The following is a 22313-nucleotide window of genomic DNA, read 5'->3' on the forward strand; positions in this document are numbered from 1 at the left end:
TGAGTCGGTCAAGATCTTAACTAATGAGCTTGCTCCTGAGGAGTTTGTTTCCTGCCCCTGATTTTACTTTGCTCTTATTAATTTATTGTGTGAGACTATAAAACTAGAAGTTCCATCTGTTGCTTTCACCAATGCTGTTTTTAGTCTTGGGATGTTTTAAACTCCTAAGGCTGCAAAGACTTTTTTTTTGCACTTCCTTTTTCACCTATGTCTTTATGGATATTGGAAGCCATTGTTTGCGCCTCCCAAGCACATATTAAGGTCATTTTGAAATTGATGCAGCACATCTCAAAAAAGTTGGGGCAGGGCATCAAAAAGCTGGCAAAGTAAGTGGAACTGACAAGGAAGAGCTAGAAGAACATTTTGCAACTAATTAGGTTAATTGGCAACAGGTCAGTATCATGACTGGACCTATAAAAGAACAATTTCAGAATAGTGTTCCTCAATGTAGAATTGCAAAGACTTTAACCACCTCAATGCCAGCACTTTCACCTCCTTCCCGTCCAGACCAATATTTAGCTATAAGGGCTGTTACACTTTGACAATTACTGAGTCATTCAACACGGTACCCAAATGAATTTGTTATAATTTTTTCAGACAAATAGTTTTCTTTTGGTGGTATTTAATTACCACTGGGTATTTAATTTTTTTGCTAAATAAACAAAAAAAAAACACATTTTGAAAAAAAAAAAAGCTTTTTTTCTTTGTTCCTATTATAACATTTTTGCAAATAATCAACGGGTTTTTTTTTGTAAAAGTAACCCAAATCAATGTATATTATTTAGTCTGTAGGAAACTTATGGAGTCCCTAAACTATTTGAAAATTGGTCAGTCCTGATGTACTGACGGCATATCTCATTTCTTGAGGCCCGAAAATGCCAGCGCAGTACAAATACCCCCAAAAAACACCTTTTGGAAAGTAGACAGTCCAAGATATGTAATAAGAGGCATGGTGAGTTTTTAAAGTTGTAATTTTTTTGTCACAATTTTTTGGAAAATTAGTACCTTTTTTATTTATTTTTTTACATTTTGCCACCAGTGCAGTACTGTGTCATCATATAGATGTGGTGGTGACCAGGGACACTGACTAGTGATAGTATGTAAAGAAAAAACAAAAACAGTTTTTTTTTACATACTGTGACGAGAGCAGTACTGTTTTACCTTAGTAACACTGCTACATTTTTGTACACACTGCGATTGCTTATAACAGTGATAATAACTTATAAGGAAACATCCCATGTCCTCCTCCTCCATCCCATGTCCTCCTCCTCCATCCCATGTCCTCCTCCTCCATCCTCATGTCCTCCTCCTCCATCTCATGTCCTCTTCCTCCTCCAGTCTCATCTTTTCCATCCCATGTCCCCTCCTCCTCCAGTCAAATCTTCTCTATCCCATGTCCTCTGCAACTCCCATCTCCTCTATCCCATGTCCTCCTCCTCCAGTCCCATTCCCTCCCACCTCAGGTGTGGGGACAGTGGGAAGGGTGAAGGGGCAACGGGCCAGGAGGGTCACTCACTGTGTGCTCTCAAACGCCTTCGGAAGCACTAGTCCTCCAAGCTCTCACCCGTCCAGCTGCGCCTCCTCCAGATGGTGTCAGTGAAGAGAATCTGGTGCCAAGTAGCTGAGCCTGTGTCACATCTTCACCAGGATCTCCGGTGGTAGCTGCAACAAAGAGCAGGGGGGCTCTTCTACCCTGACCTTGTCCTCTTGTTCCTTCTCCTCCACGGGCCCTCCACTGGCATCCCTTTGTCTCACCCACCCCGCACAGCACACACTGCAGATCCTGACCAGAGCCTGCCTGACAGCAGGCCCCAACCGCTCCCTGCACACACCGGGGATCTGCCCACCACTCCACCTTCCTCTGTAGCTGGTCCGTTCTGACAGCAGCTGCCCCTTGGGATGCCCGGGCCCCCTACTTGTGTATTGGCTGTCCCCACCTGATGGTGACCCTGGTCTCTTACAGCAAGAGAAGTAGAGTGTTGTGTCCTGGCCTGAACTTCACCATTGGTAGAAAATATCCTCAGCCAGCAGTGCCTTTTACCTGGTCATATACCCAGAGGTGTTGCAAATGGGGAATGCTGTATGTGGATCTGATCAACAACAAACTAGAGAGGTTTGTGTCCAGGTACAGGGGTTCTCTAGCAGAATCAGTGGATGCTCTGGTTGCTGCCTGATATATGCATGTGCCCTTCAAAACAACCTCCTCATCTGCTTCACAAGATTGAGATGTTGGGCATTCCAGTTTTCCTCACTGCTCTGAACTGACCTGAAGTGGATATGGTACACCAGTCTTCTAGGACTCCTGGCAGATATTTTGTGGTCACTGCCAAAATTTCATTATCTTCTCTCCCAAGGTGCCATTTGCCATCTTGCTTCTCAATCGTTCATTTTTCCTGTTGAAGCCAGGTTCTGAAGAGCAGAGTAATCCCTGAGTCTGATTTCTATGATTCTCAAAGCTAGCAAGTTTACTTCCTACAAGGTTTTGCATTGGATATAGAAGACCTACTGCACTTGGTGTGGGTCTAATGGCTTCCTCCCTAGGAGCTTTTCTATGCAATGTATCCTATCCTTCCTGCAGCAGGCTCTGGACCACCTTTTATGCTTTCTATCAAGGGTCAGATTTCAACTATTTCTAGGTTTTGTACAGCAAATATTTGAATGACAATTGTAATTGTATAACTGACAAAAAATGTTCAATATATCAATAAAGTGATCATAATAAAAAACAAAAATAAATCCGTTTATCCAAAAAAAGTCCAAATTTGTGATAAAGTGATTAAAACATAATACAGTGACTTTCTGTGAAACCTTCAGTGAAATTAAATGTGCGCTCACCTCCTTCTAAGCCTATTATACAGGCTTAATAAACTTTTGGTTCACATATCCTGGAACCTACTAGAATTGCTGCAGTATATGATGGATGTTGGGAACTTCTTCCCTCCATCAGCAAGTTGGTGAGTTTGGGAGCAATTACAAAATACAGGTGTGTGTAATTTGCAAGCCAAACAAAAAAACCTTAGGGATCACTAACAATTAACACATACTCCAACTGTGCAATTTAAACCATATATCTATAAATGTTGCTCTCCTATTATCCAACTATATAAAGTGTGTGAAATATACTATTATATATGCAAACTGACAAAAAATTGCCAATATATCAATAAAGTGGTCATAATAAAAAATAAAAAAATAAATCCATTATCCAAAAAAAGTTCAAATTTGTGATAAAGTGATTAAAACATAATACAGTCATGGTTTCTCACAGGTGCGACACTTTTTGATTTTTCGGTCCTTTCCCACCTGGAATGTCCTCCGGGAGTCTCGGGATGTTCCCCCAGCGGAATTTTTTCGGTACCTTCAATTGCGGCACTGGCTACTCTCGCTGAGGGCCACTTCTGATTTCCCATATCAGACATCTGCCTTTGAACGGCTTTGCCAGCAGCGTCCGGGCGCCCCGGGCCTTATCTCCCTTCTTTACGCAGCTTTGAACAGATGCTCGTCGCACACTTCTCTTTCATATGTAGTTCAGTGGGAACGCGACCTGGGAGTGGCTGTGGATCCGGAGGACTGGAATAAAGCCTGGTCACTCATAGCTAAATGTTCGTTTAATACGACCACGCTGGAAGCAGCCTATAAGGTATTGTTTCGTTGGTATTGGGTGCCGGCTCGTTTGGCCCAGGCTAACCCTGCCTGTAGTGATCGATGTTTTCGGGGTTGTGGCCATCGTGGCGATGTACTGCATATCTGGTGGTCATGCCCGAGGTTGGTTCGTTTTTGATCTCGTGTGTTTGGCCTCCTTTTCACTTTGTTTCATCTCTCCATACGCCGGGATGCTCGGTATGCTTTGCTTCATTGCCCCATACCGGGCCTCTTGGCTCGTCAGCAGCGATTGGCTTCCTATTTGTTTTTATCGGCCACTAGGACAATTGCCCAGGCCTGGAAGAGTCCGTTTTTACTTTTTCAGAGGGTGCGGGATTGTATGACTACTATGATGCTCAATGAACAGATGTCAAGTATATGCAACGACTCTCAACATAAATTTTTGAAAATATGGGAACCGTGGTTGCAATATGCCTTTCCCACGCTCCCCCCGGCCAGTGTAGGGAGGTGATGGAGTTTTGTATTGGCGCTCATGGACCCTTGCTCTCTGGTGTGTGTTTTTGTTTTTTCTCTTTCTTCTCTGCTTTTCTTCTTTCCTTTTCTGTTTGTTTTGATGTGACAGTGGACAGCTGTCTTTAGTTGCGATAATCTGAGTTTCACTGATGTTATTGTAACCTATGTGCCATTGATAGCCCCTACGTGGGCATACTTTTTGCCTTATTGGAATTAGAGCGTTGTCTGCTCTATTATACATTTTTTATCGGTGCAATTGATAGCCCCTGCGTGGGGCGTGTTTTGTTGCCTCTGTTTTATACTGTTTAAAATTAATAAAAACCATTGAAATACAAAAAAAAAACAAAAAACATAATACAGTGACTTTCCGTGAATCCTTCAGTGAAAATAGATGTGCGCTCACCTCCTTCTAAGCCTATTATACAGGCTTAATAAGCTTTTGGTTCACATATCCTGGAACCTACTAGGATTGCTGCAGTATATGATGGATGTTGGGTACTTCTTGCAAACACCTTTCCCCTTTAAACGCTGTATATCTCTGCAAGGATTTCTCCCTCCTTCAGCTGCTTTGAATCACTAGCACAATCCTCCTTATACATTCCTCAGTGTGAAAGGAGATTTTATTTTATTCCACAAATCTTAATCAATGCACTCACATTGTTAAAATCAAAAAACCGCTTTCAGTGATAAATGCCTGTATCAGCCGTTGGCATATGTACTTGCCGCTTGTTCTCTCTGAAACCGAGTGACTTCGTAGCCCCACCCCTACGCGTTACGCCATAGGACACATGGCTTCATCAGGGGGTTATGATTCATAATTTTTCACTGAAGGATTCACGGAAAGTCACTGTATTATGTTTTAATCACTTTATCACAAATTTGGACTTTTTTTGGATAATGGATTTATTTTTTTGTTTTTTATTATGACCACTTTATTGATCTATTGGAAATTTTTTGTCAGTTTGCATATATAATAGTATATTTCACACACTTTATATAGTTGGATAATAGGAGCGCAACATTTATAGATATATGGTTTAAATTGCACAGTTGGAGTATGTGTTAATTGTTAGCGATCCCTAAGGTTTTTTTGTTTGGCTCGCAAGTTACACACACCTGTATTTTGTAATTGTATAAAAATTGTTTTATAAAAATGTGGTATTATATTTCCTTTGTAATAATATTAAACTAATGAGTTGTTCTTTAATAATTTCTTACTTGAAGGGTAACTCCACTTTTGTGGGGGGAAAAAAATATAGTATAGTATACCTTTTCTTTTCAATCTGCAGTGCTGTAATTTTTGGTAAAATTTAATGCGACATGGCAACTTGGATGCCTTCTGTACAATGTATTTTCCTGTTTGTGGGATTGCCTCAGTGATTTCCCCAGAAATCTGCACTAAGATACAAGTCAGATTTTAGGTATCCTCTACAAGAAAAATTAATTTTTTTGTGAGATACTCCTAAAGGATTATTCACTTTTACAGGATGCAGACTTTCAACTTTACGCATTAGAACAGATTAATTATGAAAAAGCCACTCCTATTTAGATTCACTCTGCATACAACAGCATTTCCTTCAGAACAGAAACAGGTAGGAATCTGCAACAAGCTTGTTAAAATCTTTGCAATGTACGTTGATCACCCAGAGGGTTTTTTTTTCCCTAACCAAAAGTGGAGTTACTCTTTAAAAAGGTAACAGTACCTAAGAAACTCTGCAGATACAACCCTTTTGCCTTGGCTTCATATTTCAGACTTGTCATCACAGGCCCAAGCCAGTGTAAACATTGCTTTTTACATTTTAGTTGCCTGCAGACCAGGATTAAGAACAATAGTGAAAGCATCTGGATTCAAGATGGGCATTCTGCTAAAACTACTTTAGTTGTGGAAAATCAGAATGTCATGATCCTGTTTCTAACATCTGTTTGTCTGTCTTTAGTGCCAAGTGCCATACATTTTGATTGTTTTATTGTACTGAGCACCATGGAATAACCGAATAACCATGTAATCACTGGAGAACCGATCAACAATTTCTGATAGAAAGCAGCACCTGCATGAGTTTATTCTCACCTGCATGAGTTTATTCTTATTCCCGAGTGTAGCTCGGGGTAAAATGTCAGTACCAAAAGCGGTAACCCCGAGCTACACTCGGGCTTACCATGCGGCGCTGCATAGGGAGTCCCTGCAGAGCTTACCTTGTCCTCCGCTCCCGCGATGTGTCCCCTGCAGCGTCCCCGGCCATCTCCTCCGACCGATGCCAGCATCCGGCTTCTGTGTTCCCGTCCCTGTGACGTCGGGACGTACGGGCGTTGCCGGCGGCGGGAAATTTGAAAATTTTAAAAAAGCCATTTTTTAAAAACAAATTTTACATAGCAAAACATTGCTGTTTCAACCCATTTCACATACATTTTGTCCCTACTGCTTTGTCCTGTGCCCTGTCTGCATTTTGACTGTTCTTTCTGCCTGGAAACTTAGAAAAGTCCATGGCGTCCAAAAAGCGTCCCTTTAGGTCAAAAGCGGGTTTAGATCAGCTAGAGAACAGCGATAGTAAATCAGAACCACTTGCAGAATTGAGTGATAATGATTCATGGAGAAATTTGTCATCAGACACTGAAAACGATTTTGCGACTTTGCTCAGTGATGTGCGGACTTGGCGCTATATTTCAAATTTCAGTGTTTTTGGTTTGATTATATTATTGAATTAAGTGTATTATTATTATATTATTTTTTATGATTATTTATTAAATTATAATTTATGATTTTGTGTTTCAAATTTTATCATACCCGGGATGTTTAATAGACTCTTGTTCGGACAGATTTCAGTGAGTTATTCCTAAAAATTACAGGCTACAATAAAAAAACTACATATTTCCATGCAAAATAATGGTACCGCTTTCAGCACCAAAAATCTGAAATAATCATACCGCTAGGGAGGTTAAAAGCAGAATAGATACATTGTCTTACGGGATCCCTATTTCTTTCCACCTTTCTTAAGCCTTGCACTTGCCCTTCCTAAAATGTTGTAAATAATTCCCTATTTGCATGTATTTATCTGCAATGATATGGGTCTGTGATAACAGTTCTCAAAGCACAGGGAGATAAAAGTTAATAGGTCAGTTTTGCAAACTTGTTTCCCTAGGTAAATAAAAAAGTGTTTTTTTTTGTTTTTTGTTTTTTTAAAGACCTGTCCTTAAATATGTAATAACTAGAAAATATATGCTATATGTTAAAACTGTCATGTTTGTGTTCTTTCTTTTAGAGTCGAGGGTCAATTCCATTTTTCTGGTCACAAAGACCAAACTTGAAATATAAACCGAAGCCTCAAATCAACAATGCTGTAAATCATGTAAATATTTTGTATATTTGTTTTGGGCACTTTGGCTGTCTGTTTTCATGAATATGGCATATTGCACTCTCTAAATATACCAACAAAGTTAGGGAATTTTTTTATGCTGAACTTTGTGTTCCTTAGAACACATCATTGCTTCAGGTTAACATCCTAACATCACACAGCTCTAATGTTAATCAAAATTTTTTTTTAACTCGCGGTGGCAGGTTGATCTGGAACTAGTTTGTAAAGAACTGACATACAGTATTACACAACACTTTACACAGTGTGGCCCATTTACATTAGTCCCTGTCCTCCAGTGGTGCTAGAACAGACCATCCACCAAAAGTGAGTGGCTGTGCAAGCAGGAGACTAGTGAGAAAAGCCACCATGAGATGTAAGCCCAAACCTCAAGTTATGATATCAAGTTAATGTCAAGGTTTAATGAGATGGTAAATACAGCTACTGTTGCCCCCAGGGTTTTGCCAGTCACAGCTTCACGGGAGAGCAGCAAAAAAACTCCATTCTTCGCCTGAACTCAAAGGACATCCCACCTACAGTTTTCCAGAAGGCACCTGGGAGACTCTCAAAGAGTGGTTGTTCTGGTAGCTGGAAGAAGGTTTTATGGTATGAGGCCAAAATTGAACTTTTTGACCACCAGACCAAACACTTTCTTTGGAATGAGCCAGGCACCATAGATCCCTATAAACACATCATCTTTCTCTGCAGCAGGCTCTGTAAGGTTTATCAGGGTAGAATGAACAGTAAAATACAGCAAAATAAATCAACTGCAATTCAGTGTTCTTTGACAATAAAACATGAAAGCTTTCAAGGGGCAAATACTTTTATATAGACACTGTATAAATGCCATGAAGTAAATTCGAAGTGTGATTCAAACCCAGCACACAAAGCAGCAAGGCATGATTACTAATCGCATAACTTCTCGGTTGCTTACCACCTGCCTAAGGCTGCATTCACACTATAGCATTTACAAAACACACAAAAAATTGTTGCATTTCGGGATCATTCATTGTTAATGGCACCTCAAACACGTTGAAACAGACTCAAGGTGTTCATTCAGTAAACTCGCATGAAAGCTCCCGAAGCTCAAAAAGGTGTGTGAGCTGATTTGTCAGGTTTGTCGCACATAGGGCAGACCTTTGAAATGAATTGGCTTCCCTGTGCATGTAGTGTAAAAATTAACACAATTTTGCACATTTCTGAAATGATATAGTGTGAATTCAGTCTCAGGCAACAGTATTACACAATGTAATTAGGTTTTTAGCTATAGCTGTTATTTTTCCTTTTTAACACAGATTTTTGTTTTATCTGCAGATGGATGGATTTCAGCGACATTTTGACTCACAAATAATTAGTTATGGAAAACAAGTTATCGTTAATTTGGTATGCCTTTATAATTGAACTTAATGCATTTGCGTTTTAAGTGGATTTTCTGATAAAGAATAACATGAATATGTCAGGGAAAAAAGAAGTCCTAGGGACATTTTTATATTTTTTGTCTATGCACATGAAGCGCATACGGGGAAAGAGCAGTATTACCTTTCAATGACATCACTAAATATCTGCATCATCCTTTCTCTCCAGAATCACCCAGGAACAGATTCATTTCCTGGACTTAAGCCAGCCATACATGGATCGAAATTCAATCCATGTATGACCCCTGTGGTTGTACAGCAGTCGATCTACCAATCAACTTCTGCACAACCACCCTGTCAAATTTTCCTCTAAAGTAAAAGTAAAGTCTCTTTGTTGTCAGAATACAATAGCTCAGTGGGGAAGATTCCCCTCATACACCTGGAATGTTTGGATGAGGAATCAGGTCAGTTTTTTGTTGAACCCGCTGGTTCAACAAAAAAAAAACTGACTCATCTATGGGCTGACAAAGATGCTAGCCCAGGGATGAGAACATAATGAAATTTGGCACTGTCTTTCTGTTCCTTACTTTGTTTACACAGCTTCGCCGCCTCCTGCTGCCGTCTCAGAATTGTGATTTGCAGAAAGTTATAATTTGCAGATTTTATAGGTTATTTTACTTTTATAAGAAAAGTTGAGAAAATTGGTCAGTCAAGTTAAAGTTATTGTAAGTTTTATAATCTTGTTTACTGTCCGTGATACTTTTTTTTATTTGCACTAACATACAATTTTGAGGACAAGCTTTCGGGGAATGTCCCCTTCTTCGAGGTCTAAGCAGTACTACTCACAAAGTACAATCAACTCAAACATAATCTTGTTTGAAAGACTACAAAACAGTAAGCATGGCCATAGATGGTGAGCCAGCAGGGTGATTGAAAAAGAAAACATACAGTGAGTTGGAATCCTCCCCACTGAGCTATTGTATTTTGACAGTGGGACTCCTCTGCTTTCTGAATACACTGATCAGTAGTTGGAGCCCATTGGCTGCAGCTTCTGATCAGGAAAAATGTTCTAATAAGCCCCTTTGAAAGAAGTTGATTGTTAGATCGACTTCTGTCAATCGGGAGCAGCCATACATGGTTTGAAATTCAGCTGTCCTTGCTGATCCAACTGTATTTTGACCCATCTGTGGCTGCCAATTTCTTCTCACAACTGGGAACAAAACTGACCTTTTTGACTCCATCAAACAATCGTAGTAATGTGTTGTACCATATCAGTGTTGGTAGGAGCAAACACTATAGAGATACATTATTTATTAACAAAAGTAAATTAGTTACAAGATTTTGAGATGCCTCTGATCTCTTGTATGTTTCTTAAGTAGAGTGCTGTGAGCTGAGCTCTTTTGAAAATTCTATGTTGTAACTTCAGTTAGCCAAAAAGTGTATTGTTTAGAGTGTTACTAAACCCACAACAGAAAAATCAGTCTGTATATGCAGTAAAGCATTCTTGTTATACTCACTGTGGAACCTAAGAGGTTAATCCTTCACATTGTGTAAATAGGCTGTTTGATCCTGTCTTCTCTGATCCTCCCCTTCCTCTACTGTCTCCAATCCATCTGCTGCTAGTACAGAGCTCTCGGAGTAACTGCACATGCTCAGTTTAGTGTGTATGGTTAGAGAGTTTTTTTTTCTTTGGGAGGGTGCATGTGATCAGCACAGGGCCAATCAGCACTGTCCAGACAGAGGGTCAGGGCTTATGCAGCCTCATAGGACAGTCAGAGCAGAATGAAAACTCCTCCTACAAGCTTTAACCAATGCTCAGCTGGACACTGATAGAAGTCACTAGATTTCTATATACTGCTGATGAGAAAAGGTATTTAGCAGTTTATATTTACTAAAATAATTGCATTTCCATGTTCTGTGTACTGTGGGAGACCAGATATAGTGAATTCAGGGTCCTGGGTTTAGTAACACTTTAAAGCCAGGCTCCAGGAAAAAGCAAAAATCCTTCCTTGCTGCTCCTGCTTTTCCTAGAGGAGGAAAGGCTGCAGGGATCGGTCTTGCCCTGTTGAGAAGCCTGTGGGAGAGGAGGATCAGGTGAGGAAAACTACTTTTACCAGGTCCTCTAAATGTAAAACGAGCATTTAACCTTTGCAGTGCAGTGGGCATCCCCACTGCATGGAAGGAGTTTTACTTTTCCCAGAGTTCAGCCTGAACTGTTTGCAAACAATGGCAGTCAATTACATTTTCTGGTTCTCTCTGGTAATATCTGTGATTAATCCTATAAAAAGACCACTGTCATGGAGAATGTTGTGTACTGGTACCTGTACAATGTTTAGTACAGTTATCCTTTAAATATCCTTGCTTATCTGTCCTCGCTGCTGGTAGATCTGCAGCGCGTGGAACTGCGAGCCACACAGTCTCTTTACAAAGTCTCCCGGACAGTCTTTGCATTTGCAGTAGTATCACTATTCATTGCTGTTGAAGAGCTGTGCACTATTTGTGGCTTTGCATAGAAATTGTATGGATCCTTCTGCACATGCATGGACCTGCCGGGAGGCTTTTCCAGAAGAGGATATGCCACTACCAGCCAGCCACAGAGTGAAGATTTACAGGTAAGTGTAGTGTATATGGATGGGTTTCTTAAAGGATAATTGTACGAAAACGCTGTTACTCTTTTGACACTTACATTGTTGAAATTAGGCATACTAATTACTTTTTATGTTTCATGTAACTTTTTTTTTCTATGTTTATGTACAGACTAAACATTTCAGAAAAAGCTGCAGTAGGAGGGGTTAACTGTCAGAGGTGCATGAACAGCTGCAGCAAAATTGTATTCTGACTATTCTCAGATGCTGTTTGTCTGTTTGCTGTGATTGAATGTGTAGGTTACTAAGTTACATATACTTACATAATTCATGTAGTTGAATAAAGACACCAGTCCATCCAATTCAACCTGTATATATGTGTGTTTATATAAAACAAACAATACGGCGCTAATTTATAAAAATGAATATATAATCATACAAGCCACTCAATATTGTGTGGCCCAGATATACCAGAAGACATGTGCACAAATATATATATCATCGATGTGAGGTAAAGCAAACAAATATAATGATCTCATGCATTAAGGTGACACAGATAAAGCTTGGTGAATAGTGTCCTTGTGTAACAGACAAATTCCATGCAGATGTGAACTGCAATGTGCCAATCCTCTATATCTGGGGTGCCGTTCTCTGTAATGAGGATCACATGAAAGGTTTTACATCTACCATTCATGATATAGTCAAGAGGAGGGAGTTCCACCATCACTGTCGGAGGGATCCATCTTTTATCCGGAGGGACACTCAACATATTACCCAAGGCTCATTGGTCCCTAGGGGCCTGGGCAGGAAGGTGAGGGGGCACCCCAGATATAGAGGATTGGCACATTGCAGTTCACATCTGCATGGAATTTGTCTGTTACACAAGGACACTATTCACCAAGCTTTATCTGTGTCACCTTAATGCATGAGATCATTATATTTGTTTGCTTTACCTCACACCGATGATATATATATTTGTGCACGTGTCTTCTGGTATATCTGGGCCACACAATATTGAGTGGCTTGTATGATTATATATTCATTTTTATAACTTAGCGCCGTATTGTTTGTTTTATATTCTAGTTTATTGTTTTGGTGCCGTGGCTGTGGCACTCTCAATACTGGCTGCTTATACTATCCATCTCGTATATATTGGCGCAGGAGATATATTTTATTTATATATGTGTGTTTATGTCGCTTCCAATTTATATATCCCTGTACATTGTGTTCACTAAGAGACACACCTTTTTTTAATTTATCCCCACTAACACCGACGCAATGAACTATGGAAGGGAGTTCCACATCTTTACTGCACTAACTGTAAATAGCTCTTTCCTCACTTTAAGATTGAATTGCTTCTAGCCAAACTTCACTGTGTGGTCATGTGTCTTCTTTAGAGACCGCTATCATCTTCCCCCCAACCACTTCAGCTCCCGGGTTTTCGGTCTCTTGACTGGCATGTGCACAGGGTTCAGTTATTCCGGCACAGTTGAAGTGTGCTAGGAATGCATGCTCAGCTGCGCATGTGCAGCTCAGTGTGCATTCAATAGAAAATAGTGAGCAGGCAGGTGTTTGTTTTTGCAGAACAGACAGAGCATGTCTCCTCTGCAGTAAAGAGCTGTCTTCTTGCATTTTTTTTATTACAGTTTAGTTCCATAGTTTTCTCCCAGTGCTACAGTCACCATTGTATACTGATTAAAAGAGAAGCTCTTTGGACTGCACTTCTCTTGTGGATCAGGACCAGACTGGGGAAAAATCCAAACTTTAAAGTCAGGATTCAGCCTCTCAGCAAGCGCCCGAGAGCCTGAGCCAGCCACTCCCTCCCCTTCACAGGGGAGGGGGGAGAGAAGACAGTCACCGGTCTCTGCTCAGCGTGGCTGTGAGAACACAGCGATCATGTGATCGCAGAGTTCTCACACTTAGAGCCAGTGGGAAAAAGATGCAGCATCGGACTGATGTTGCATCCACCTAGGTAAGTATAACTGGGGGGAAAAAAAGCCCATACTTCTCTTTTAAAGATTTGTATATTGTAGGTGTACTGTAGGCATGTTTATCTGCCCTTGTGTGAGTTTGACCTTGACCTTATAATTATTGACAATTTGATTTCACATTTTGAATGTGGTTTCCTGTTCTTTTTATTGTGAATTAAATTGAGGAAATTCAAATAAAGGAAAAGTTGGTGTTTTGCTTATTACAGTTAGAGACTTATTTTTTATGAGCTGATATTTCATTGGTTTCTATATTCAGCATGTTAACTTCCTTTCCTTTGATTTTTATTTATTTATTTGTTAGCCCCACAGTATTTGTAACAGTACACACATACTGTACATGTAATATTGTTGATCTGTTTTGGTTTACTTTTCTAGGTTAATCAGAAAGGGTCAGAAAAACCACTGGAACAAACATTTGCACAAATGGTGACAGGCCTTGGAAATGGAATGCTTAGGTTAGTTTGTTTCTCACTATCTTAGCTTGCATGTACATTTTTACATATAAGTTTAAACTTGCATTTCTATGTAATGATGCACAGATCAATGTGCAGTACACGCATAGTTAAAATCCTTTTTCTGTCAATGTGACCCAAGATGAACAAGAGGCAGCTGTATAGCCATTTGCAAGGTTTATGACCCCCAGATACAGGGAATGATTTAACAGTCTAACCATGCTCCAGGTAGCATATTTCAATAAATAGGGGATTCTGACATTATTTATGCACATGACTTTTTATAATTTATCCTCACAATCACTAAAATAATCTATTGCAGGGGTGGCGAACACGCGGCTCTCGAGCCGCGTGCGGCTCCCGGCCAAAATGAATGCGGCTCTTTGCCTCTTATCATATTTTGTATACTGTGGCTCTTTGCCAAGTTTCAGCGGCGCGCTGTCTTCCGGCTTCTGTAGTGTGGGCACTGGGCATGACAGCCGGGTGCCGCATGCGCAAGAAGCGGTACTTTTTGTGAATGGTAAGGCGGTACCTGGGACACATGACAGATCCCAGAAGCCACCGGACCAATCACAAAGTGCAAGTGCTTCTCGCTCATGCGCACTGGGCACCCGGCTGTCATGCCGAGCGCCATTACAGAAGTCGGGAAGACAGCGCGCGGCTGGATCGAGGAACAGGTAAGATCAAACAAAAACTCTGTGGAAATAAGAGCGGGTACCTGTCAAATTCAGGTACCTGCTCCCCCCCTCCCCAAAGGTCAGCAGTCATCTGTACTGTCCGCAGTCTCTGGTCATCCCTGTGCTGTCCGCAGTCTCTGGTCATCCCTGTGCTGTCCGCAGTCTGGTCATCCCTGTGCTGTCCGCAGTCTCTGGTCATCCCTGTGCTGTCCGCAGTCTCTGGTCATCCCTGTGCTGTCCGCAGTCTCTGGTCATCCCTGTGCTGTCCGCAGTCTCATTTGATGTGTGTGTTGAGGGTGGACACTTACCTTGAAATGAACACATTGTTGTTTTGTAAGGGGAAGAAAGTGTTATGGTGAATAATATGGTTTTAATTATGTGTTTTTGTGTGAGTGTCTGTTTTGGCAGGTGTGGCTCTCTGACTTTCACAGTTTAAAATTTTGGCTCTTTGTGTCTAACTTGTTCGCCACCCCTGATCTATTGGATGTGCTGTTTTACTCTCATACGAATTTACCACTTTCTTTTACCTATGGATCATGTAATTTATCTTTGGAATAATATTTTGTTCAAGTGTACCATTTTCTTTTCTTTTCTCCCTCTGTGACAAACTTTACATTTCCTTTTCTCTCAGAAGCATGGATCTGATGTTGCAGCTGAGCTGGGATTAGCATTCCTCAGCCCTGGTAATTGGCTGCCCTAAGGGCTAGTTCACACTAGATACAGTCCAGTACGTTTATTTTCTGCATCAGAAATGCATGCACCAGTGCAGTAAGTTCCAGTCAGTTTCCAGTGTAGAAAAAAAAGTAGAACATGCTGCATTTTTTCTGCACAGAACCATACTGGAACATCGCAAACTGCATCAAAACTGCATGGAGTGTGGTGTGAACTGTAAACAAAAACGTATACGGAATGTATCCAGAGTGCGTTTTTGTGGGGTGAACTGGCCCTAAGGGCTGCTTCACACCACACGCAGTCCAGTCCATTTTTTTCTGCATCAAAAATGCATGCACTGTATTTTCCATATTTTCCAATGGCCCTAGTTCACACCAGTGCAGTTCTGGTGCAAAAAAAAAAAAAGAACATGCTGCATTTATTTCTGCACAGAACTGTACTGGAACATAGCAAAACGTATCGAAAATGCACCAGAGCAAAGTGTGGTGTGAACTGTAGGCAAAAATGAATCCGGAACTCATCCGGAGTGTGTTTTTGTGGTGTAAACTGGGCCTAAAAATGAGTGGGGCATGGGAAAAAGGGGTGGATTAAGGTACAGTTGCAAGAAAAAGTATGTGAACCCCTTGGGATTATGTGGAGTTTTGCATGAATTGGGCATAAAATGTGCTCTGAACGTCATCTAAGTCACAACAATAGAAGAACACAGTCATCTGCTGAACATAATACTACACAAACATTAGATGTTGCCATGGTTTAATTGCACATAACATGTAAACATTCACAGTGCAGGGAGGAAAAAGTATGTGAGGCCCTAGCTTAATGACTTCTCCCAGAGCTAATTGGAGCCAGGAGTGAGCCAACCTTGACTCCAATCAGTGTGATGATATTGGATGTGTTGCTGACAGCTGTCCTGCCTTTAAAAAACACACACCTGTTTTGGGTTTACTGGTTTCAAGAAGCACTGTCTGACGTGAACCATGCCTCGAAGAAAAGAGCTCTCAGAAGACCTACGATCAAGAATTGTTGACTTGCATGAAGCTGGAAAGGGTTACAAAAGTATCTCCAAAAGCCTTGATGTTCATGTGTCCACGGTAAGACAGACTGTCTACAAATGGAGAAAGTTTAGCACTGTTGCTACTCTCCCTAGGCGTGGTCATCCTGTAAAAATGACTGCAAGAGCACAGCGCAGAATGCTGCATGAGGTAAAGAAGAATCCCAGAGTGTCAGCTAAAGACCTACAGAAATCTCTGGCACATGCTAACATTTTTGTTGACACATCTACAATAAAGAAAACATTAAATAAGAATGGAGTACATGGGAGGACACCACGGAGGAAGCCATTGCTGTCCAAAAAAAATATTGCAGCACGTTTGAAGTTTGCAAAAGAGCACCTGGATGTTCCACAGCACTACTGGCAAAATATACTGTGGACAGATGAAACCAAGATTGAGTTGTTTGGGAAGAACACACAACACTATGTGTGGAGAAAAAAAGGCACAGCACACCAACATCAAAACCTCATCCTCACTGTAAAACATGGCGGAGGGAGCATCATGGTTTGGGGCTGCTTTGCTGCCTCAGGGCCTGGACGGATTGTTGTCATTGATGGGAAAATGAATTCCAGAGTTTATCAAGACATTTTGCAGGAAAACGTACGACTATCTGTCCGCCAACTGAAGCTCCGCAGAGGATGGGTGATGCAACAGGACAATGACCCAAAGCATACAAGTAATTCAACAAAACAATGGCTGCAACAGCACAGAATACGCCTTCTGGAGTGGCCCAGTCAGAGTCCTGACCTCAACCCGATTGAAATGCTGTGGCATGACCTTAAGAGAGCGATTCACACCAGACATCCCAAGAATATTGCTATACTGAAACAGTTCTGTGAAGAGGAGTGGTCCAAAATGACTCCAGATCGTTGTGCAGGTCTGATCTGCAACTACAGGAAACATTTGGTTGAGGTTATTGCTGCCAAAGGAGGGTCAAGCAGTTAAGTCCAAAGGTTCACATACTTTTTCCTCCCTGCACTGTGAATGTTTACATGTTATGTGCAATGAAACCATGGCAACATCTAATGTTTGTGTAGTATTATGTTCAGCAGACTGTGTTCTTCTATTGTTGTGACTTAGATGACGTTCAGAGCACATTCTATGCCCAATTCATGCAAAACTCCACGTAATCCCAAGGGGTTCACATACTTTTTCTTGCAACTGTATACCAATACTTTAAAACAAAGTTAAAAAACTATGCAATCATTACCTTACTGATGTCTCTCGACCTCTCTAGTTGGTTTCTTTATGCATTGTTGCAAGGCTCTATATCTTTAGATTCAAAGCTGAGCTCCAAGGAAACGGCTAAATACACACTTCCAACATGTTTCGTCTTTACTGACTTCTTCCAAGAGATGTCTTGCATCCCTTGATCTCTTGGAAGAAGTCTGTAAAGACAAAACATGTTGGGATGTGGATAGGCGTAAACAGGGAGTGAGTTAACGGAGTCACTGTACATACACCGGCCATGTGAATTATGTCATATATGATATGCTGAGTTTCAAGAATTTGTCTAGTGAGCTTCATTTTATATGGGAGAAAATGTAGAGTTTTTGATTTTATTACACTATTGGAAGTGTTTTTTTCCTTTCATGTGTGAGCCTAATATCACACTGAAAGCAGAGTTCAGAAGGAGAGGTGTATGTTGAGGAGAAGCAAAACTGGTCTGGATGCTGTTCTAAAGCACTTTTATGTAACTGAAATATGATCTGGTGAGTTACACTGGATTGAGGTGATTGGTGGTAGTCACTGAAGGCACCATTGGTGATATATGTTCCCTCCCTCCAATACCACATTTGGCATCTTTTTGGGTAAGGGAAGAGGAGAAGGTACCTGGTTTTGAGTCGGAAGCGGAAAGAACATCATTTCAGCATAAACCGGCCATGACCAGGTGCTCCTCGGAAGATTTCTGACAGAGGAGTAAAAATATTGTCAGAAGAGTTGTCCAGTAGCCATGGACCACTTGTGGAGAGCTTCAGAAAGACCTGGAATTAGCAGGTACAATTGTTTCAAAGAAAACAATAAATAATGCACTCAACCGCCATGGCCTGTATGCACCCTCACCACGCAAGACTCCATTGCTGAAGAAATAGCCTGTTGAAGCTCGTTTAAAGTTTGCTGCCCAACATTTAGACAAGCCTGTGAAATACTGGGAGAATATAGTCTGGACAGATGAAACCAAAATTGAACTCTGAATGCCATAATACACACCTTGTTTGGAGGTCAAAGGGCAATGCTCATTACCCCAAAAACACCATACCAACAGTGAAGTTTGGAGGTGGGAACATCATGGTGTGGGGCTGTTTTTCAGTATATGGTACTGGCAAACTTCGTCTCATTGAAGGAAGGATGTATTGAAAACTACCAAGACATTCTTAAAATACATTCTTAAAAATCTGCTGCCATCTACCAGGATGATGAAGATGAAACAAGGGCAATATATGGAATTCATAGCCTTAATTTTTAACGCACTTCAGAATAGCCTGTTATCTCAACTTAGGGACAGCAGGCACCAACACACAGGCCTTGGTCAGAGCTGAGTATGGGCATGATTCCTGTTTCTGTGGACCACAAGAAACTCTGCAGATTAACACTTACCTCTGATCTATCGTAAAACAATGACAAAATCTGTTTGTTCTATCACACATGATCTGTAGGGCAATTGAAGCACTAGGAACACATAGTGTTCCATAAAATGTCTACACAGAAAGCAGCCAGGTGTGGGCGACCTCTCCGACACCTCTGCCCAATTCAAAACTTAACAAAATCCACAGACAACTCATAAAATCCAACAGGACCAAGACACATTCATATTAAGTATACACTATATTGCCAAAAGTATTGGGACGCCTGCCTTTACAAGCACATGAACTTTAATGGCATCCCAGTCTTAGTCCGTAGGGTTCAGTATTGAGTTGGCCCCGCCCTTTGCAGCTACAACAGCTTCATCTCTTCTGGGAAGGCTGTCCACAAGGTTTAGGAGTTTGTCTATGGGAATTTTTGACCATTCTTCCAGAAGTGCATTTGTGAGGTCAGGCACTGATGCCGGACGAGAAGGCCTGGCTCGCAGTCTCCACTTTAATTAATCCCAAAGGTGTTCTGTCGGGTTGAGGTCAGGACTCTCTACAGGCCAGTCAAGTTCCTAAACTCCGAACTCATTTATCCATGACTTTATGCGCAGTCATGTTGGAACAGGAAAAACCATCTCCATACTGTTCCCACAAAGTTGGGAGCATGAAATTGTCCAAAATGTCTTGGTATGCTGATGCCTTAAGCGTTCCCTTCTCTGGATATCAGGGGCCAAGCCCAACCCCCGAAAAACAACCCCACACCATAATAACCCATCCACCAAACTTTGCATTTGGCACAATGCAGTCAGACAAGTACCGCTCTCCTGGCAACCGCCAAATCCCCGACACGTCCATCGGATTGCCAGACAGAAACATGATTTGTCATTCCAGAGAACACATCTCCACTGCTCTAGAGTCCAGTGGCGGCTTGCTTTACAGCACTGGATCTGATGCTTTGCATTGCACCTGGTGATGTAAGTCTTGGATGCACCTGCTCGGCCATGGAAGCCCATTCCATGAAGCTCTCTACGCACTGTTGTGCTAATCTGAAGGCCGCACAAAGTTTGGAGGTCTTTAGCTATTGACTTTGCAGACAGTTGACGACTTTTGCGCACTGTGCACTTCAGCATGTGCTGACCCTGTTCTGTCACTCTACGTGCCCTACCACTTCATGTCTGAGTTGCTGTTGTTCCCAGTTGCTTCCTCTTTGTTATAATACCACTAACAGTTGACTGTGAAATATTTAGTAGCAAGGAAATTTCATGGATGGACTTATTGCACAGGTTGCAACCTACTGTATCACGGTACCACACTTGAATTCACTAAGCTCCTGAGAGTGACCCATTCTTTCATAAATGTTTGTAGAAGCAGTCTGCATGCCTAGGTGCTTGATTTTATACACCTGTGGCCATGGACGTGATTGGAACACCTGAATCTAATGATTTGGAGGGGTGTCCTAATGCTTTTGGCAAGTTAGGGTATATTTGAATGGGGAATATCATACCAAACAAATCAAGGTCATACATGACTAAGCTAACACATACGAAAGGGGAGATAGCAGTCAGATACCTCCTGAGTGACATACCCATCCAAAATACCCTGTGTTTGATATCCCTGGACACGAAACATAATACTGAACAATAATCTACTAGTTTCTAGGATGCAGCCTGTACATAGTGGAAGATATTAATATTAGTAAAAAACTGTAAGGGAGGGCCCAATACAGTCATGAACGTGGTGACCTCCCAGCTACCGTTCCTTAAACCGGTGTCAGGGCCTGGACTTGAACCTGGGACTTCTACTGTGTCAGGCAGTAACTCTACTCACTGAGCTACCTAGGATGCTGGACAACACTTTGCCTCATCTATTGGATAATCCTGCCTTGTGCCTTGTTTGCTCTTGAACCTTGAACTCCTTGCTCCTCCCATGAACTTCCTATATAAGCCATGTCCTTGGACTTCCTCCTTGCCAGATTATTGTGCCTTTCCAGCCAATATCCTGCTACTGTTCCTGCTGCTGTCTACACCTCCGCTACTGACCTTTGGCTTGTTCCTGACCACGATTGATCTGCTACCATTTGTGACCGACCCTTGACTTGTGACCGACTCTGCTTTCGTCTGATCCCTCAAAATCCATATAAATAGACCCCCATGGTCTTGATGGAACAGGGAGTGGCTGAAGCAACCCCAAAGGGGAGGCTCGGGGAATCTTATTGCGTGCACAGGTCAAGCATGAGGTCACATAGCGTTTGACATCTTTCTTGTACCCCGGCCACCAAAAGGAACGTGATAATAGTTCTAGAACTATTATCACGTTCCTTTTGGTGGCCGGGGTACAAGAAAGATGTCAAACGCTATGTGACCTCATGTTTGACCTGTGCACGCAATAAGATTCCCCGAGCCTCCCCTTTGGGGTTGCTTCAGCCACTCCCTGTTCCATCAAGACCATGGGGTCTATTTCTATGGATTTTGAGGGATCAGACGAAAGCAGAGTCGGTCACAAGTCAAGGGTCGGTCACAAATGGTAGCAGATCAATCGTGGTCAGGAACAAGCCAAAGGTCGGTAGCGGAGGTGTAGACAGCAGCAGGAACAGTAGCAGGATATTGGCTGGAAAGGCACAATAATCTGGCAAGGAGGAAGTCCAAGGACATGGCTTATATAGGAAGTTCATGGGAGGAGCAAGGAGTTCAAGGTTCAAGAGCAAACAAGGCACAAGGCAGGATTATCCAATAGATGAGGCAAAGTGTTGTCCAGCATCCTAGGTAGCTCAGTGAGTAGAGTTACTGCCTGACACAGTAGAAGTCCCAGGTTCAAGTCCAGGCCCTGACAACCGGGTTATTGATCAGATGGCCTCTTTCAACACCCGCCCTTGATGTCAGATAAAAAAGAGTTGCAAGCATCAACCAAGGAACACCTAACTGGATCTGAGAGAGCCACTGCACCGTTTTTGCTTAAACACGTGGACTCTGATAAAACTTCTTTCTAAAGCACTTCACAAGTATTCTTTATTTTCAACTCTTTTTTTAATTCTCTGTTGCTTCATGGGTTCTTTATTTCTTGTAATACCTTTTTGTTGTAAGTATTTATATTGCATCATTTTCACCTTTTCATTATTAAACGCTATTTTGAAAAGTGTTAAAATTTTCACTAAGGCTTTTATCGCGAACTAAAATAATCCCTGTCTCTCGAAGAGTTCTACTGTAATATAATCTTCTGAATATACCTGTCTGTGGTGACAGTCTGTGTTACAGACGTTTATTCTAAAATCATATTTGTTCTTGCCAAGAATATGAGTTTCTGCCTTCTCAGTAAAAAGGTGGTGGTGGTAGCTTAAAGAGTTAATTGCTTAAATTACGTAACCCAGTGATAGTCGCTCTCTGTCTGCTGGCACCTAGATTGTGGTCCCGCTGGCTGGAAAATTTGTGTAGGGTGCTGCTGAGAGTGGCATTGTTATGCATGACAGCACGATGTGAGATTGGCTGGTCCTTTGTCGTGA

The 22313-nt window shown here is 41.6% G+C and overlaps 1 protein-coding gene across 1 annotated transcript in view; it reads left to right on the plus strand.

Annotated features, from left to right (window-relative positions):
- The window catches only part of SACM1L (SAC1 like phosphatidylinositide phosphatase), a 173962-nt gene that overhangs the window by 92302 nt on the left and 59347 nt on the right, over positions 1-22313 (plus strand). The window contains exons 10-12 of the mRNA XM_089669479.1: positions 7374-7460; positions 8778-8846; positions 13770-13849. Coding sequence (XP_089525605.1) covers positions 7374-7460; positions 8778-8846; positions 13770-13849 — 236 coding nt within the window. The remainder of the gene's footprint in view (positions 1-7373; positions 7461-8777; positions 8847-13769; positions 13850-22313) is intronic.

This window comes from Staurois parvus, unplaced genomic scaffold, assembly GCF_062004578.1.
Source record: "Staurois parvus isolate SC_StPar_1 unplaced genomic scaffold, SC_StPar_1.0 ptg000077l, whole genome shotgun sequence".
Lineage (NCBI taxonomy): Eukaryota > Metazoa > Chordata > Amphibia > Anura > Ranidae > Staurois > Staurois parvus.